Raw genomic sequence first — 19,581 nt, 5'->3', positions numbered from 1 at the left:
CAGTGTGACTCTCAGAATTATAGGTTTGCTTAATAAATAGCATTAAAAAGTGATCATATAATTATGAAAGGATGGATGTGGTTTCATTAGCATAGAAATTGTACTATAATAAAAACAAGTGAAAAAAAAAATTACTCGCCCGAACAGGGACTTGAACCCTGGACCCTCAGATTAAAAGTCTGATGCTCTACCGACTGAGCTATCCGGGCTCTGCTGAGAGCTTTAATGAACAAAGCTATGAACTTCTGCAGATGTGTTTTAAAATTATTTCAACCCCTTAAAACGTGAATAATTAAATTTTTCTTTAAAGAAAATATATAGTGTGATGTTCAAACCGCTGAAGTACTTTATATATTTATTTTTTTTAATAAAAGGAAGTCTTAATGAACAAAGTTACTCATTTTATGTGCTTTTAATTTAACCAACACCTTTTTTTCTTTTAAGAAAAAGACTTCTTAAGATTGGGACTAAATTAAAAAGCTTTTACAGCTGTACACTTTCAGAATCATTTCTGTAGACACTGGCGAGCTAGTGGGGAAAAAATAAATAAATCGCCGCCATGTTGAAAATGGCGTCAGGTCTCACAGGGGTTTCAAGGTGACGCCAAAATTACTGACGCCCTCTAGCGGCTGACTGCAGTACGACTTCTTAACCCCGCCTATGTCTGTGTTAGTCTTTGGTAAAGGTGATAAACTTTCATTAAAAGTTGAAATCTCTGCTAATTGTCACTATAAAAATGTCGTGTCATTAAGATCAGCTGAGCTTGTGAGAAAAAGTCCTCATATTCTTAGCCATAAATGAGAAACTGGCAATAAGCACCAAGCGTTTGTACCATTTTCCTTTGAGCTCATGGATGACACGAAAGTCACTTCTGTAACCCTCCTCAGGTGCTCAGACCCTGAAATAGTTTTCTCGTAGATGAAAGTTAAAACTACTTAAAACTTGTCATTTTGCACTTTCCGCACCATGAACTGGGCCTGTTTACGGGCGTCACCAAATGCAAAACCAGCTACGCACCAAGTGATGGCCTTTCATCAAAATCAGGGCTTACGAAGCTTTTATAATTCTGGTGTAAACTTTTAGTTCAGTTTATGCAAAGTTTTACATACTTGGAACATTGATGACCAAAACGGGGTATGTTGTTCATTCATATATGTACAGTGAGTCTACCATGATAAAAATCAGGTTTGAGTCACTTTTTAACCAAAAAAATAATTTAGGGCGGCACGGTGGTGTAGTGGTTAGGTCCAGGTTCGAGCCCCGTGGCCGGCGAGGGCCTTTCTGTGCGGAGTTTGCATGTTCTCCCCGTGGGTTTCCTCCGGGTGCTCCGGTTTCCCCCACAGTCCAAAGACATGCAGGTTAGGTTAACTGGTGACTCTAAATTGACCGTAGGTGTGAATGTGAGTGGGCTCGAATTCTCAAGTAAAAATAGTAGTGCATGAACAGAGAACAAAAAAAAAAAAAAAAAAAAAAAATCACATCAACTTCAGAGCATCAACCAAAACTATAGAACAGGGAAAGATCAAGTAATGTACGCTCTTCAGGGGAAAAAGAAAAAAAAAAAGGCCAAATCTAGAACCAATGGTTTCCTTATTTGGAAACCATTTCTTGTGGAAGGATACATGGAGGAATGGAACCTAAATGCACACAAACACAAAATAGGAAAAAAAAATATATAAATCTAGCATCCAAAAGCATTATTTCATACCTCTAAAAGAACACCACATGGCTTCTCTTTCCTAATGGCTTTCAAGTAGAAACTCTTTACAATGTAACGCTACACTTTTGTTTGACCTCTTGGAGGAATCGTTAAAGATTCCAGGTTAAATAATACAACAAATTTCCCTTTTCGGTAAATGTTTATGAGTAGTTTGTACAAATGGAAGAATGCCTATAGGTTCTACGGAGAAAGCTCCAAGGGTTTCAAGTGGAACGTCTTTGGAAAGTGATGCTTTTAGAAAGCAAAATGTTTCACAGCTATTCCACAAAATTGAGTCATACCTGAGCTGATAGCTGGCGAGACATGTAGTATATCCACATTCACTGGATTTTGAGAAACAGAGCATTTTTAGTTTTATTTTTTGCAAATTTGAAAAATAAAAACTTTATAGGGCGGCACGGTGGTGTAGTGGTTAGCGCTGTTGCCTCACAGCAAGAAGTTCCGGGTTCGAGCCCCGTGGCCGGCGAGGGCCTTTCTGTGCGGAGTTTGCATGTTCTCCCCGTGTCCGCGTGGGTTTCCTCCGGGTGCTCCGGTTTCCCCCACAGTCCAAAGACATGCAGGTTAGGTTAACTGGTGGCTCTAAATTGAGCGTAGGTGTGAATGTGAGTGTGAATGGTTGTCTGTGTCTCTGTGTCAGCCCTGCGATGACCTGGCGACTTGTCCAGGGTGTACCCCGCCTTTCACCCGTAGTCAGCTGGGATAGGCTCCAGCTTGCCTGCGACCCTGTAGAACAGGATAAAGCGGCTAGAGATAATGAGATGAGATGAAAAAATAATTTAACTTGCTGGTTCATGCTCACTCTGAAGCAACCATCTCATTTCTAAAACTGGCTTGTGGAGAACATTTTAGAAAACAGCAGCTGAGAGGCCAGTTATCACCAAGAAACCATCAGCCAATGAAACAGCAGTTTGAAAAAGTTTTTTTTTTTTTTAAAAAAAACATTAGCACTCATTTTGACTGAAGGTATCCCAATCTAGTTTGTTTTTCTCAACACTCAGGAACCTGAGTTCCATCACACCTTGAAGACATCTTGTACAAGGTGAGGATCCCCCCGCCCCATAAACCTCAAGGTTTGAATTTCAATAATAATTTCAACCAAGTGTAGATTTTAAATTCAATTATCTGCTATTGCAATGTCCAGTTCACAGACAAGAACCACCATCACCATATAACCAGTCGTGGTGGGTTTCCTAAAAGCCTCTTAAATGCTAAGAGCATCTGAACTAGGAGAAAGAGACAGTGTTCATTGTGCTACTCGCTCAACCATTTAACAATCAGTGCGTTTACATGCACATCCAAATCGAGCTGCTGTCGGTAATCGAGCTAAGGGTCCCAGCAGGGGTGCCAGAGAAATCCAATCCTACATGCACACAAGGAAATCGAGCTATTGTGCGAGGTACATTGTGCACCCGAGCCACAGGTGGCGCTACACGCCCCATCGTGTTGGTACACTTCCGGTTGTCGTCATGAAGAAGAGCTATTCAGGAGTGTAAACAGAGTTATCAGTTCCGTGTTCACAAGAAGAACGACGACTACTGTTGTCATGCCAACTGAGGCTGTTGTGTTTCCCGCTTGTGGTCTCGTCACTTCCGGAAGGGGCAGTGCTGAAGTAAGTAGCTCGATACGGTTTACATGCACTAAGTAGCTCGGCTACAATCGCATAATCTAGGTCGCGTAGCTCGATTACGAGAAATCCAGTTCGGTTCGATTTCAGCCGAGCTAAGGTGTTTCCATAGCATTTAGAACTTCGATTTCCTCTATGTGCATGTAAACGCACTGAGTGATCTTTGAGCCGTGATGCTTTTGGGGAAACTCCAGCCAGAACAGCGAGGACTCGATTGAGAAACGCACTTCTTGTACGAGCATTCAGGCACAGTCCTCATATACAGTACACGTGTATAAAAGGTTAGCCAGGCTGCACCAGTTTAAAAATCTGTAGCTTCCAGACACAACAAATATGCATGAAATGTTAAAATATTTATTGAACATGGATAGAAAAGCTACGGTTTAATATAAAATACATTTAAGACGTGAACATGCGTCCTTATGCAGTACAATGGTGATTCTGTACAGATTCCAGTGCAAATAATGTTAAAAAAAAAAAAAAAAAACCTACATACAACTGACCAACTGAACAGATTTACAGACCATCTGTGAGATGCAGAAGAGAGTCACTGACTGAACACATTCAGACGGCCATTTGTGGTTAATCTGAGGTTGGAGTATAAAAGTAGATGAAAAATAATTTATAAAATGATCAAGTATCTCGAATGCACACACTGGTAACAGAACACTGGCTCAGTGGTGACTGCTTTTGTTCATCTATCAGTTTTCCTGGGAAAAGGGAACGTCGCAGGGGAACCTAGTGAGAAGGAAAGAAAGAAAGAAAAAGAAAGAAAGTCGTTAAATTAATACAGTATTCAACATTTTTAATTCGACCCTCACACTTAAATGCTACAGGAGTTAAATGTGACTGACAGCACAAGAGGATGAACTCGTCTCTGGGTAAAGCGGCGATTTAAGCACGCAGAGGGCCGGCCGAGCCCTTCACGGCAAACCGTGAACTCCAGCAGCGAGACATCGACCGGATCCGTCCATCTTGTGTAATCAGTCACAGATACTCCACAAAAGCAGCAACAAGTTCATGAACAAACACTGGGAGGAAGCGTCGATTTAATTACACTGTTCACGCATCAATCATGTGACTTTAATTTATTAAATCAGTGCAGTTTTTCCCAGTAGTGAGCACCAAAAGAAATCTCTGAACAGGAAGCAAGCGCGTCATGTCCTGTATCCATGTCCCCACCTGGACGAACAGCTCCTAGACGCTGCTGGACGTTCTCCAGGTGATGAATGTAGTCCGTGAGGGAGCGTTCCGGCTCCTGGGAGGGGGTACGAGTGCACTCGGATGGAGCCAGGACGCTGCTGGAATAACCTCTGAGAAGCACATGGCGCAAAATGAAATCAGCACGCTCATTTTTTACATGATGCAAAGCAGCAGGACGTAAACAGGCAGGGTTCTGTATTGTAATGAACGGGATTAGATTTACCCATTATGCAGCCTGAAAGGAGATTTAACGGATGGCGCTAGAGGAGAGACTGCAGTGCGCTGGGCGAGCATGCGGTCGCGAGTGGGCGGAGAGTTGAACGCAGGTCCGGACTGCTGTGGTTTGAGAACCTCGGTCCGGACAGCTGGTATGGACAGGGAGGAAAAACACTGTAGTGTATAGCAAGTTATTTAAAAATATTAACGACGTGGTGGTGTGATGGACCAGTTACCATAGTGTAGCTCAGGGGTTTTCAAAGTGTGGGAGAGTCAGCCCCCCCCCCTCAGAGAGCAAATAAACAACAGCGCCCCCCCTTACAATTTTTGTTGTTGCTATACTTAATGTTCCATTCGTATTTAAAAAAAAAAAATGGTTGTTGTACACTTTTTTCTTTTTCACATTGTAAACATGTGCTTTTTAAAACATCTTGTTTTACACATTTTAAACATCTCATAGCATCGTTAGCTAGCACCTCTTGGCAGACAGCACACTGTGGCAGTGGAGCATCTTCAGATCCAGTCCATGAAAATCCAAACTTTAAATAATCGTGGTCATACTTCCTTCTTTTTCCAGTCCCCCCAGGATTCCGCGGGCCTTTTTTGTGATTGTTGCGGGCTAAAATGTCTGATGTTGCGGGGGTTTCCAAAAAAATTGCGATGAAAGTTGCAGTGTTTAGGTTTTTGTTGCAATTACATTGAAAGAGGAAGTGAAAGTTGCGAGAAATTGTTGCGATTTTCTCTTTTTGTGATTAAAATTGAGTGACAAGTTATTACTGAAAAACTATTGATTAAAAAAAAACAGACACTGAGAAATGGTCCTATAAACAACGTTACCAATATAAAAGATTACCAGGACTACAAAAATGCAGAAAAATAGGCTTTACTTATCCAAATGCTCCTGTTGGTTCAAAAGTTAAAGTGCAGAGAACCTCACAGCACAACATGAAGTTACCTTAAAATATAATATAAATGCCTCAGCTTTCATGCAAGAAAAAAAACTATTAATACTAGTACTGTGTGCAGGCAGTCTCTCCTGAAGACTAAATTAAACAATAATTATAAACTAATGAAATAAATGGCTCAGGCTTCACAGAAAAGAAAAAAAAACAATTTGAACAGAATCTCACAGTATGATGCTGAAGCTGCCTAAACAATGGAAAATAAAATACCATTTTGGCAAAAATGTTGGCATCCATTAATTTCTTGTATTAAGTTAAAAAAAAAAAAAAAGTGCACACAGTCCTTCACTGTAAACATAACACACTTTCAGTAACAGAATTTAAGCCGACATAAACACTGACTCGCACATCATGCAATGTTGCCAGATACTGCTGACGTTTTCCAGTCCAAAATATATTCAAAACCCGCCAAAATGCACTTGAAACCGCCAATCTGGCAACACTGCGCGCATGCTGCTTCTCTTGAACATAGACATCCGGAAGCAAGGCGGAAGGTAGTTTGTCGATGTCACCTCAAGACGACGCCAACGATTGGTCAAATTTGCGGGAAAGTTGCGGTGATTGGATATAATTGCAACACCGCCCTGAATTCGCGGGGATTGGTTGAATTTGCGCTGAAGTTGCAAATCGCAACATCCTGGAGGCTCTGTTTTTTTTGCTTGGCCGTCTCCTCACTCCCAGTAGCTTTAGGTACTAAAAATCGATCCATTTTGTCTCTCACGTTGCACCCCCCCGAAGAACTCTGGCGCCCCCCAAGGGGGGGGCGCGCCCCACACTTTGAAAAGCCCTGGTGTAGCTGATTTTGTTCCTATAACAACAAATCCTGAACTGTTCTTCTATTAAATACCCACAAGCCGTAGTTTTTATCCGTTTACAGTTACTGAAACCCACTCACTCCCTCATTGAGCGATTAACTCTTACCCGCACTGTTAACAGTCACACTTCCAACTGAGCTTTTTTTCAGAGCCCTTTGCCACTTCCTGGTGAGGAACTTAAGCCTGAGGGGGCAGACGTTAAACGGTTAGCAAGTCATTTTTCTAAAATTCTGCATCAGGAAGTCATGTAACAAACTGAACCAACTCTCTCTCTACCTGGAGATGGCGATGAGCGCTCTAACGGCACTCCTGAAGCGGCTGATTGGCCGGGAGGTTTGTGAGATGAGCGATGGCTGAGCACCCATCCGTGCTATCAGAGCCAGCGTGGCCTGCTCGCAGTCCTGGAAACCTCCGAGCAGCAGCAGCAAATAGCGCTTTTGATACACCAGAGACTTCCGGTAGCTCTCCGCCCTCAGGTACTTTTCATACAGCCTCTGCATCTGCAGCAGAGGAAGACGAGTGTGTGTGTGGCGCAGTCCGTTCTCAAGTCTTCCATAGTGTAAAGAACAGTGCGCGACACCCACAGCTTAAAATCACCTCTGCGCGTTGAAAGAAACAGACTTACCTTATTGTTGGAAAGGTCCGTGATCGGTCGGTTCTCGTTTCTGGCTGTGGCCTTCACAAGATCGTCCTCGGCCTTCTTTAGAGCAGCCTGCAAGGCCACCTTCTCCTTCTGCCAGGCCGGTTTCTCTGACAAAACAGACGGGTCTAGCTGCACCAAAGACTTCTCCTTTTGGGGAGGAAAACATCCTTTACAACCCATCATTTATAACTACCATCAAGCAAGCAATTTTCAGGACCACAAGTCACCATCTTCCATCTAAGAACTGCTCGTCGTTTACAGTAAAGTTCTGGAGAAGTTCTCAGCAGAAAGAAATTAACAAATACTACTTTTTTTTTCCGCAGTGCAGTTTCCATCAAATCCTGCTGGCGAGCGGCGCGACTCGCTTGTTCACAACAACAAACATAGTAGCATTTTTTGTCAACATTTATCTTTTTTTTTAATAAGATTTATTGATAAGATTATCAGAAATCTTATACATTTTTGCCAGCATTTCTCAGGAGAATAGCATTAATTTTACAGCATGGATCGCGATAATGACAGTGTTCACAGCGAAAGCGAGTTTTACTCCCCTGAGGAAGAAGAAATAAAAGAAAACATTTCAGGAGAAAGCTAAAAACCTCTAACTGTTGCTAACGCCGAGCAAAAACATGGCTGAATCCTGAATGACTCAATTTTGTATAAATAGGGGACGACATAGGCGGCAAAATGTAGTTTTTTTCCTGCCATGGAAGTGCACTTGTATACCGAGGAGGAAGCAATTTGCATTACAGCCGTGAATGAGGATTCAAAATGGCTGCTCGGCTCGGTTTTCCCTTTCGGGTGCTCTCGTTTTCTGTTAGAATTTGGTAAAGAAAAAAATAAATATATTATTTACCAGCTTAAGGTCGGTCCGTATGGTGAAATACCGTGACCTCGGCCCAGAGGGCCTCGCTCAGTACTTTCAAGACCTCGGTCACGGTATTTCACCATACGGATACATTTAAAAAAAAAAAAAAAAAAAAAAAAAAAACCTAGTGACCGAGCTGCACTCTTTTTCCATATTTTGCCAAGACGATAAGACCAGTGTACCTGTTCGCTGCGTTTGAGGTTGTGCAGGTCTCTCTCCAGACAGGAGACGGTGTGTTTGAGGGAGATCTTCTCCTCACTCAGAGCCGCGAGACGCTCCGTCAGCTCGGAGTTCTCCTTTAATACACGCTCCAAAAGACAGGAGGAGGAAGGTGGCGAGTCCTAGAACAGTCACACGCATTAATGAGTCGACGTCATCTACAGAATTTAATTATATGCTGCGGAATTATTCCCATGTAGCAAGTGTGTATAACCTGTGTGTGAGAGAATCGGGTGCTGTCTGGAGAGCGCAGGTCCCTGTGCAGGCGTTCGGAGGTCAACCGCTTCTCGTGCTGCTCCAGGTCGGCCAGAGTTTGCTGCAGCCGTCTCAAATGCTGCTGATCTCGCTCTCGCAATGACTCCAGCTCCAGCTGCACGGGAGCACAATTACACACCAGGGTAACTTACACTAGAACTACAGATCGATTAGCCATTTTGGAAGACTCTTCGTATAGCGGACGTGAAATCCGTTCCTCCCGTACCAGTTTATCTTTGGTGCGCTCCTGCCGCCGCGCCTGGTCTTCCTGCTCCTGTTTCTCGTGCCATCTCTGCCTTTCCCTTTGCTCCTCCCTAGCTCTCTCCTTTTCCTTCACCTCCGTCAGCTTCTCCTTCATGGCATCCAGCTCCGTCTGAAGCTGGGAGGCTCGGAGTCTCTCCGTCTCCAGGGTGCGGCTCACCTCCACCCGTTGCGCTTGCAGGTCCTCCAGAGCAGAGTGCAGCCTCTGCACCTCTTCCTGTCCTCTCTGTGCTTCCTCCTGCCTGCGTTTCCCCTGGAGTACCTGGGCTTGTAGGCATTCCACGTTGGCGGCGAGCTCCTCGGCCTGGTGCCGCTCCCGCTCCAGCTGCGTCCTTAGCTCTTGGATGAACTTCCTGTCATGGGTGCTTGCTGCCTCCTGGGAGCGAAGCTCCTCCTCTAAGTGGCGAGCATGCTCCTGAGCCTGGCGCGAGAGCGTGCACGAGAGCTCGGCAGCGCGTGAGCGCTCTTCATCCAGACGCGAGAGGGCTAGCTCAGTGCGCTCGCGTTCCTGAGCCAGCAGGGCTTCACAGCGGGACTGTTCGATCTGCAGCTCGGCACGCAGGTTACTGACGGCTACGCGTTCCTGCTCCAGCGCAGAGTTCAGCTCGCTCAGACGAGTCGTGTGCTCGTTCAGGGCGGCACGCAGAGACTGCAGAGAAAATGACACCTTAGAACTACGAAAATGCTTACAAGTAAATAAAACGCAGAAATCCTCGTTACACATTGTGATTCGTCACATTTATCAACTGCCATTAAACTGCGTTTTTTTCCAAGTAAGGAATAAAACCCTTGCGAGCGTACCATTACAGGAAAATAATCAACAACTCCGATAAAAGGACTTACCATCACCACCCTGAAGTGTTTTATTCCACTTACACCACAATTAACAGAAACCTGCCATTTGTAGCTGCACTACAGTCAACGCTGCAGTTACAGAAAATTAAACGTTAAATCCAGCACCTCCTGAGTGTGCGCGTGCTCCTCCTGGGTGTTTCTGCTGCTGAGCCTCTCGTGATGGAGTTCCTCCTGAAGCTGCGTTACTCTGGCCTGCTCTCGCTCCACAGCTTCCACACAAGCCTGATGCTCCTGTTCCTCACACTCCAGCTTCAACCTAAAGGAACAATGACCGGCCATTTTCAAATCTAGTTGCAATCAAGGAGTGTTAAATAGAACAGAAGTTACAGCTGTTGGAAATTTTAAAAACACCCTGTCAGCCTTATTTGGCCGCTTCCAGCATCATACGTCCATCCTGAGAAAGTAAAGCACTTTCAGGAGCAAGTCTTCTGCTCAAAACATCCATCAATTGCTCAGAGTTGAAAAATAACCTTTTGCTCCAGTATTTATTTTAAAATTTAATTGCATAGTGAGATGGCGTAAACTACTTGGATCAATTCTGAGCAGCGGCATGACCAGAACCGTTGATTGTAGGTACTTTGCTGGCCACCGTACCGAATCATTCAAACCTAACTAAAGATCATTAAAGGGCAAATCAAGGGTAATTTCAGGAGCAAGATCAATGTAATTCTCCTATTTTATATTAAACTTTGGTCAAATATCTGTCACATTTTGCATTTTGTGCAATTTTTTTTACCTTGCGCAATACCAGAAAAATTCAGTTGAAATCGAGCCATTTGAGGCGAATTGGTCCGCCTCTGAAAAAACTTGGCGTTTGGATTTCCCGGCAAACATTGATTTTCGTGACGTCGCGTGCGGGACGTCTCCCTCTGAATCCTACGTCGGCGCTGGTTTGTTTATGAGAAAACGACCTGGTGGTTTTCTGCAAATTTCTTCAACGTTATCGCGTAATTATTAAAATGGTTAACAGATGTATCGTAGGAGGGTGTAGCAACACCAATCTTCATGGGATTAGCACTCATCGTTTCCCAAAAGGCCGGACAATATGAGAGAAATGGGAGCGCTTGGTCTACACAGGCTGTGCACTGAAACCATGCAAAGCTCTCGCAGCCTGCTGGCGCTTCCGCAGGTGACGTCACGAATCTGGCTCCAGACTCCCTTGGGATTTTTCCAGACGCGTTTTATTTTATTTTTTTCTGCTGTAGACAGACGGCCTTGTGCAAAATTACCCTTCTGGATGTGTGTGTAAAAGGGACATACTTTCATAGGCTAGTAAACTAGACCCACCCGCCTAGCGGCCAAAAATATTTTTGCCTACGAGTGGGTCTAGCCTCGGACCATATCAACAACACACCCCGGGCATCAAATCGTGCCCGCCAATCACAACGCAAGATTTTTGTTTGGATTCTTTGGACGGGCTTTTGCAGGAGTGACAAGGCTGCGCGACGCTGGAGAAAGCACAACAGGAAAGATGGCTATGGCTATTGAACAGCGCTCGTTTGACTCCGCTTTGGAATCAGTTTTAGAAGAATTAGACTTGGAGTTTTTGTTGAAACATGAGCAGGAAGAGGCTCTCCGCTCATTCCTTTTCAAGAAGGATGTTTTCGCTGTTTTGCCGACCGGCTATGGCAAAAGTCTGATCTACCAGCTGGCTCCCCCACTGCTTTCTGTCGCTCTGACTACGTCACAGTTGCGCTGATTGGTCAGAGCGTTGGCCTATACGCACAGAGACAGTTTGAAAGACAGCGGGTTGTTCCTACCCACACCCTTCGGAAATGTCTACGACCGAGACCAGACTAAATATTCACATTTAGTCTGGCTTACCAGGCTAATACTTTCATATATAATAAAAATTTTATATATATATATATATATATATATATATATATATATATATATATATATATATATATGAATGATTCCACGCTTATGGGTACTGAAATGGGGACGAACTTATTCACCTAAAACCATTTCTTTTTTTACCATCAGGTCACAAAATATGTAATCTTTAATGAATGATATGTTAAAAGATAACTTTAATTTTCTGAGATGTAATAAAAACATTTATATGCCAAAGTCAAGCCTATGAGTTCCAAAATGATGTCTGTTCCATTACTTCTGTTACGATTGTCCATCTCGCGTCTGTTACAAATTAATTACAATCTAGCTATATACCATGTTAATCTTATTGAAAGAATGTGTATGTTTATTCTACTACACATGTTTATTAATTATATTTGCTAAAATATCACCTTCCTATGTTTCAAAAAGTAATTCTACATTGTTAAAATTGAGAATATATATGTCCACAACACTTCTGTTACGTTCTGACTTTGGCATATAAATATGTTTTTATTACAGCTCAGAAAATTAAAGTTATCTTTTAACATATCATTCATTAAAGATTACATGTTTTGTGACCTGATGGTAAAAAAAAAAAAAAAAAAAAAAAAAAAATGGTTTCAGGTGAATTTTTAAAAATAAGTTCATGTCCCCATTTCAGTACCCATAAGCGTGGAATCTCACATACACACAATCTATCTATCTATCTATCTATCTCTATATATATATATATATATATATATATATATATATATATGCGCGCGCGTTATACACACACGCATGTATGGGTCCGGAATATGCACTTTAAGGATAACAATCTACATTGCTTCCTTTTAACTAAGTTCCATTTATATAGCGCCTTTCACAAGCCGAAGGACGCTTTACACCAAAAACAACTAGGAAGAGTAGTGTGAGATAAAGAGGAAAAGTTTTCAGGTTAGCTTTGAAGGAAGAGAGTGTGGAACAGTCACGAAGTGATTGTGGTAGTGAATTCCAGAGTTTAGGAGCAGCAGCACTGAATGATCTGCCACCCAGAGATGCCAGTTTAAAACGTGGGACAGTCAGAAGTCCAGAGACCGAAGATCTGAGGGAGCAGGAGGGACACTACAAACGAATTAGCTCAGAGATCGGACGCCCCTTATTGCATGCAATGGCACAACAAGGCAAAAGGTGGCAGCACAGTTCCACACGTTACTTTTCAGAAGGTGGCGCTCAAAAGTGCTATGTATTCCATGTTTCTAATCAAATGTAACTTCAGAATAATATGATTAACATCCCTGAACCTTTTTTTTTCTTCTCCATCCTCCAGAATCCAATATTTTATTGTTTTCCATAGGATACACATCTATGGACCGTGACTAGAACTTCCGCTGTCTCTGGCCGGCTTCCGATTTGACAGAAATTACCATGAGAAAGCCCACCAGGGGTCATGATGGTTCCCGACCTCTGGTATCGATTTCAGCCAGTGTAGACCAATAGCAAGTGAGCTAGAGTCTAACATTACGGGTTGGCACGTCATCGGCTTTCGACCAAAATCCAAGCCCAGCGGTTTCACCGTCAACTTTCAGAAAACACTGCCGTGTCAAAAGTAATCAGTGTCGTGCAAATCGGAGTGCATATTCTGAAAATTCAGGTTTTTTCCTATTGACCCATCCCACGTGACGTCACGACAAATGCGGCTGCCATTTTGGACATGAACTACCAGTAGTCTACCACAGCCAACAACGAGGAACGACGGCGAAGCATCGAAAGGAATATAGCCATCAAAGAAAGTTTTTACTTTCAGCAAGACTTCCATCATGCCATTACATTGTTGTGCACCTGGATGTAGTAACCATCAACACACAAGGCAAGATTTATCATTTTATCGGATCCCGACAGATGCTGACCGACGGAGAAGATGGATGGTCTCTAAAATATTGGCAAAATGATGTTTATTGACATAGCAATCATGTGTAACGGGAAGCATTTGCATATCCAAAGTGTTGTGTTTACATCAAAGATAAAATAAACCGATATGACAACGACTGCTGCTGCCAGGTTGGGGACACAAACTAGTAGAAATGAAGTGTGCCAACAGTGCCAACACACTTCCTTTGTGGTCGATTCTGCTTTAAGGTAAGATGCATTTAATTATTCGTCTGCTGTGGGTTTGGAATCGGTAGCCTGACCGATTCGTTCATGTCTGTGGTGCCGTTTGTTTGTTGACGCGTGTTGAAATGGAAGATTGGTTGTTGACATGATTTCCAGTGATGCTTTGGTGCTGCTGTGGATCAGATGTGTTGAGTAGCCTGACTGTTTTTTTTCTCTTGCGTGTGGTATCATTGTTGACGCGAGGTTGTTTTTTGAACATGCCAATGCGGACACGATTTCCCCTGATGAGTTATGACTTCAGACGCGATGCGTGTGTGGAGTCCGCGTGATATGTGCACAAGATAGGCTTCTCATGTGTTTGGAGATCCGCGCTCTGAGACAAGCGCAAGCACCCCCCCAAGGGAAAAAAAGGGACCCCCCGAAAATATCGGCATAGTTCGAACACTGGGTTGGAGAAAGTAAATGGCAAATAGTGAGTGCACAAACCATAGAAGGTAAACTGTACACAGCGCCAGGGCAGTGTGATGGTATGTCTACTTTTAGATTGTGTTAGCTTATCAGTGAACACACTCGTCACTCGACGAGTTTCACGTCTTTACGATGGATACTTAAACGTGTGTTAGGTGTTATTGTTGCAGTCTAAGCAGTCATTGTAGCAGCTAGATGAGCGAGAACCGAAAGGGTCTGTGCCATAAACCGTTATTTCTTCATGTCCAAAATGGCGGTCGCGCTTACGAAGGGTCAATAAAATACCCAACTCTTGTGAAGCTGAACATACTGTACTAACGCGAGTACACGGTGATCGAAAATTTGCAATTTACTATGTAAATGGACATGCGCTTCCACTGCTGGCATTACGACCTACAGGAAACAAATTCTTAACGTCTGTTCAGGTCTTATCCGACCCAAATATGCTACAGGAGAAAATCCGTTACCGTAGTTTGTGGACCTGAGCCTGGAGTTCTTCTTGGCTTTTACTGAACGACTGCAGCTGCTGAACGCGCTCCTCCAGCTCCACCTTCATCTCCACCACCAGCGTCTGCTCTGCCTCCAGTTGGCGATGCCGATTCGTCGATCTGGACTGCTCCTCCTCCAGGGAGCGCTGCAGGTCCTGAGACGCTGTTCGCTCCTGCTGTAGCTGCCTCTCCAGCTCGCCAACTGCTCCCATACGTACAACAAAAACGACATTACAACTAAGAAGCTAAAAGAAAGATTACGCCATTGAGGCGCACAGAATTTCCAAGCTTGATGCAAGTATGGTCAGTCACCCTGTCTGTGCAGCTGCTGTTGTGTGCGCGTGCCCTCATCACGAACAGCACCGAGTGAGCTTTGCAGCTCTCGCAGCTGCTCCTGGCTCTGCAGAGTGCAGGCGTGCAGCTGCTCGTGCAAATTGCGGATTTCGGCTAGGAGGCTGTTCCGGTCTGCACTGAGCAGCTGCTCCAGAGATCTCCTCTGCTGCTCCTCCTGAGTGAGAGAGAGAGAGATATTCCTGTTCTCCAATTTCCATCACTCTACATATGTATACAGAGGACTAGAGCTCACTGATGTAACCAACTGCTTGTTTATCGCAGCAAGAAAGAAAAAGAGTGCACCAGAAATGGCACAACAGCAACAGGAGGAGACACACAAGGGCAGAAATAGTGATATGAAGTGCCAAAGAGTAAGAATAAAACAACTGGCAACATTTAAGAACCTGTTTTTGCAGCAGCATCTCCAAGTGCTTCAGCAGGGAGGAGTAGTCTATACTGGAGTTGGTTGCCATGACGTCCTGAAGCTGTGCATGAAGCCACTTCCTCTCGCTGTCAAACACGCTCCGCACAGCCTGTAATAGCTCCTTCCGCCAGTCGACATCACCATCCACCTACAGAGGAGTTACAAAAGGCTCCGTTTACACACCAGACAATAACTCCGCACCAGAACCAGATCCGATCCGATCACTGACCTTGGGCTCACGCTCGGCCATCCTGCACAGGAGCTCTCGGAGTGACAGCACCGTCTCCTGCAAAGCCCGCCTCTCTCTCTGCCAGGATGGGGGTGGAGCCTCCTCGGAGTCTGGGTGAGGCTGTCCGGCAGGGGGAGGACGACGGGACAGAGACAACACTCTGCAGCTCTCGCGGTACACGCGGTTCAACATGGCCTGGACAGCCAGACAGCGTTCAAGTATACAGCAATAAAAAGGGGGGGAGGAGTTTAATATTCCCAGGTGTATACCTGTAGCTCAGGTGAGAGCAGCTCGTAGGTGTGATGCAGGCTGCCTGCTGCGCTGTCAGAGCGTGAAGTCGGTGCCATGTCTCTGCCGCGCAGGTACTCCACAAAGTGAGAGTCGAGCCGTTCCGTATGCTCCAGCTCGTGCTTCAGCTTCGCCTCCAGCTCGGAGCTCATATCTGTAAATGCAAGCGTGTGGTCAGAAATCAAAACAAGCGCTGCACGAATGATGCGCATCATCGAAGCACAAGCACGTGCACTCACTGCTGCCGTATCCGTCGCTGGCCCACTCCGGTGCAGACACCGGGGAGGTCGAAGAAAGAGGAGAGCGAGATTGAGTCACATCATCCAGATTCTCCAGCTCCTGAACCTAAAAAAAAAAAAATTAATAGCTTATTGTCCATATAAAATGAAGCTTTTCATGCTTCCCATTTAAAAATACAATTCAAAACCCATTTTCCCCTCCTCATTCATTGATTATTTTCCTATAACCGCATTGCTCTTTAGTTAAGCCCCATGAAATTCATTCATTCAAGTCTCCACACTGTTTAAAGTCATTTTTGAAATTTACCTTATCAGGGTCCAGCGAGTCGAGCACAGAGAGGTTCTCAGACATGGAGAGTGAACATGGGGATGCAGAGGGCGAGTGTGTGCTGGGTGGATCGGTCTCCGGCATCAGCACGAGTGGTCGTTTCAGCTCCATGGGCGAGTGCTTGCTAGTCGGCTCCATGCTGGTGCTGCGCAGGCCGCTCAGCTCAGACAGGTGAGATGCTTGGAGGCGAGACGGCCGCTCTTCGCTGCAGTCGAGCCGCCGCAGAACCTCCGGAGAGGAGATGGATGAGTCACGGGACAGGCCGTCCAGGAAGCGCTGTTTAGGCTTGGAGCTGTGGAGCTCGGCCTGCTCTTGACCGTGGCAACGCTGTCGCAGCTCCTCCAGCTCTCTCTGCTGGTAGGCCAGCTCCTCCTCTTGCACTTCAAGATCGTCCTGCAAGCCACGCAGCTCGGCCCGGAGATGCTGGTTATGCTCCTCTAGATCAGCCAGGGCACGGTCTTTGGTCTGGATATCAAGGGGATTTTGGTCAAATTGTGAAATTAAATACTGTTACATGAAGTGCGTTAGTTTATTTAAAAAAAAAAAAAATTCTCATGATTTTTATAGGGTTCTACAGCTTGGCCCTGCCCCGCCCCTTTGTTTTCCCCAACCAACATTAAAGTGCATATTCTGGACCAATTTCGTCTTTTTTTTTTTTTTAAAATATGAAAGTATGTCCCTTTACACACTCATCCAGAAGGGTAATTTTGCACAAGGCCATCTGTCTACAGCAGAAAAAAATAAAACGCGTCTGGAAAAATCCCAAGGGAGCAGGGCTTTGAACCGGTTCAAGGAACGAAAACCGGGAACTTTTTCTATTTCACATGGAACAGAAACGAAACCAGAAACTTTATTATTTTTTATGTTCCAGAACAGAAACGCTTATTAAAAATAATGGTAACCGGTTAATATCGGTTTTTATTTCGTTCCTCAAAGTTTCCGTAGCCTACAAATAAAGTCATTCTTCTCCTGCGCAAGTTTCTATGACCCGCTGGGGTTCACTTCCTGTGTGACGTTCGCTGACTGAATGGAGAGAGCGGGAGGGTGGACTACTATCACGTCTCCACATCTTAAATAAGAGGTAAATATTGCAGTCTATCATTATTCAAAAACGTCAATTTCAAACACGATATCAATATATTTGTCCACGTTAATGAGAGGCTCGCGAACATTAAATGACGTTAACCTCTGTTAGCCTATCAATGCATAGGGCCTGACTCGCCTTTGGTAACACACTAAACGAATTATCTTTCATTTTTGGCACTTTTTCTGTTTGTGTAGATGGGAAGACGTACTGAGAATCCAAATCGCCAACATTTGAAATAATAATTGTTTTGAATTATTTCTTGTCTTATTTAATGAAGGTTGTAATAGAATTAGCCTACATTTGGCTTAAGCTGGATGAGACAGAGACATAATTTTATAGCCATTTGTTAAACAGCTGACAGGGAACGTAATTAACCGTTCCGGGAGCGAAATTTTTTTGTTCTAACCAGTTCGGGAACGTCTATTTAATGGTGGAACCCAAAACCAGAAACGTTAAAATTCCGTTTCTGTTCGGAACGAACCAATAGGAAAAAAATTCTGATTCAAAGCCCTGCAAGGGAGTCTGGAGCCAGATTCGTGACGTTACCTGCGGAAGCGCCAGCAGGCTGCGAGAGCTTTGCATGGTTTCAGTGCGCAGCCTGTGTAGACCAAGCGCTTCCATTTCTCTCTCATTGTCCGGCCTTTTGGGAAACGATGAGTGCTAATCCCATCAAGATTGGTGTTGCTACACCCTCCTACGATACATCTGTGAACCATTTTAATAATTACGCGATAACGTTGAAGAAATTTGCAGAAAACCACCAGGTCGTTTTCTCATAAACAAACCAGCGCTGACGTAGGATTCAGAAGGAGGCGTCCCGCACGCGACGTCACGAAAATCAATGTTTGCCAGGAAATCCAAACGCCAAGTTTTTTCAGAGGCGGACCAATTCGCCTCAAATGGCTCGATTTCAACTGAATTTCTCTGGTATTGTGCAAGGTAAAAAAAATTGCAAAGTGTGACAGATATTCGACCAAAGTTTAATATAAAATAGGAGAATTACATTGATCTCGCTCCTGAATTTACCCGTAATATGCACTTTAAGGGGAAGGATACAAGTAGTCTCACAGACAGAAAAGCAGTTCTAACAATTACCAGCAGCTTCTTGAATATATTATAAGCCTCCAATTAAAAGTGATCCTGACATTCTTCTGCCCCGCCCCCCCCGAAAGAAGGTACCCAAGAACCCGTTTCTCTCATCTCTATTTAATACACACCAAGTTAAAATCTCAGACCCATAGACAGAGCTGTTAGGCCACTCACCTGCCCCTCCTCCTGTAGTTTCTCGGCTCTCTCTGTACTGGTGCTCAAGCCTTCTTTCACTGCCGCCAGCTCCGCTCCCAGTACATCATGCTGCAACCTCAGGTGAACCAACTGCTCCTCCTTTTCTCTCAAAGCTGCCTCTGCTTTAGCCAGGGTCTCCTCGGCACATGTCTGCGATGACACGCACAAAAAAAACAAAAAAATAGACATCACTAAAGCTACTACTAAAAAAAGGAATCGGGTCACGTCCAGCCCAATCATCTTATTTTTAGCCGTGCGTGCACGACACGCTAGAAAGAAAAAAAAGACACATGCCCACCTACCAGGTGTCTAACGTAAATCATCAACTGCTTCTTGCAAAAAACACAAAACTAAAAACAGACCAACTCCATAAGTTTCATTATTGTACTGCTTTCCATAATACGCCAGTTATTTTTATTCAAGCCTTGTTTTTAAGACTAAAAAGCCTTCCACTTTCAAAACACAAAAGAAAAAAAGTTTAAAAGTGAAAAAAAAAATAAAAAATTTTTAAACTTCCTCTTTGTGTTCTACTTCCTGAGTGAGTAAAGTCCTTGTGAGTGGTATGGGCCGGGCTAACCACGCTTCCCCCCCCTTCTGTGCCGTGCTGGAGCCTTTACTAGACTGCATATGGTGAATCTGTGGCCAATTATTCTGAAAGGCATTCTGAAACGCATTCCAGGCAAACTCCCAAATAATGACGTGTACCCACACACACACTTTAGATCAGTGGAATTCCTATAAAATATACAAGAGGCCCTGTTGCAGTTTTTATGTTCAAAAGGTCTGGATAAGTCACTGATGTGACGAATAGTATTTACCTTTTAATGCTGAACCGA

At 44.2% G+C, this 19,581-nt stretch overlaps 1 protein-coding gene and 1 non-coding gene across 3 annotated transcripts in view; both read right to left on the bottom strand.

The window, feature by feature from the left end:
* Positions 1-136: 136 nt before the first annotated feature.
* On the bottom strand, positions 137-209 carry trnak-uuu (transfer RNA lysine (anticodon UUU)). The gene has a single exon. It is a non-coding gene; the product is annotated as a tRNA-Lys (tRNA).
* A 3,469-nt stretch (positions 210-3,678) lies between these two features.
* The window catches only part of pcnt (pericentrin), an 82,104-nt gene continuing 66,201 nt past the window's right edge, over positions 3,679-19,581 (bottom strand). For both annotated transcript variants that reach the window (XM_060918704.1, XM_060918705.1), the window contains exons 37-54: positions 18,725-18,895; positions 16,354-16,839; positions 16,047-16,152; positions 15,789-15,961; positions 15,520-15,714; positions 15,271-15,438; positions 14,846-15,041; positions 14,513-14,735; positions 9,747-9,897; positions 8,752-9,435; positions 8,485-8,640; positions 8,234-8,392; positions 7,166-7,330; positions 6,817-7,040; positions 6,647-6,723; positions 4,771-4,912; positions 4,527-4,657; positions 3,679-4,082 (exon numbers count right to left, since the gene is read on the bottom strand). In XM_060918704.1, the coding sequence (XP_060774687.1) occupies positions 4,039-4,082; positions 4,527-4,657; positions 4,771-4,912; positions 6,647-6,723; positions 6,817-7,040; positions 7,166-7,330; positions 8,234-8,392; positions 8,485-8,640; positions 8,752-9,435; positions 9,747-9,897; positions 14,513-14,735; positions 14,846-15,041; positions 15,271-15,438; positions 15,520-15,714; positions 15,789-15,961; positions 16,047-16,152; positions 16,354-16,839; positions 18,725-18,895 (3,651 nt within the window). In that variant the 3' untranslated portion in view covers positions 3,679-4,038. The remainder of the gene's footprint in view (positions 4,083-4,526; positions 4,658-4,770; positions 4,913-6,646; positions 6,724-6,816; positions 7,041-7,165; positions 7,331-8,233; positions 8,393-8,484; positions 8,641-8,751; positions 9,436-9,746; positions 9,898-14,512; positions 14,736-14,845; positions 15,042-15,270; positions 15,439-15,519; positions 15,715-15,788; positions 15,962-16,046; positions 16,153-16,353; positions 16,840-18,724; positions 18,896-19,581) is intronic.

Source organism: Neoarius graeffei, chromosome 4, assembly GCF_027579695.1.
Source record: "Neoarius graeffei isolate fNeoGra1 chromosome 4, fNeoGra1.pri, whole genome shotgun sequence".
NCBI lineage: Eukaryota > Metazoa > Chordata > Actinopteri > Siluriformes > Ariidae > Neoarius > Neoarius graeffei.
Note: the sequence above shows the minus strand (reverse complement) of the source record. Positions and strands in the feature narration are given on the sequence as shown.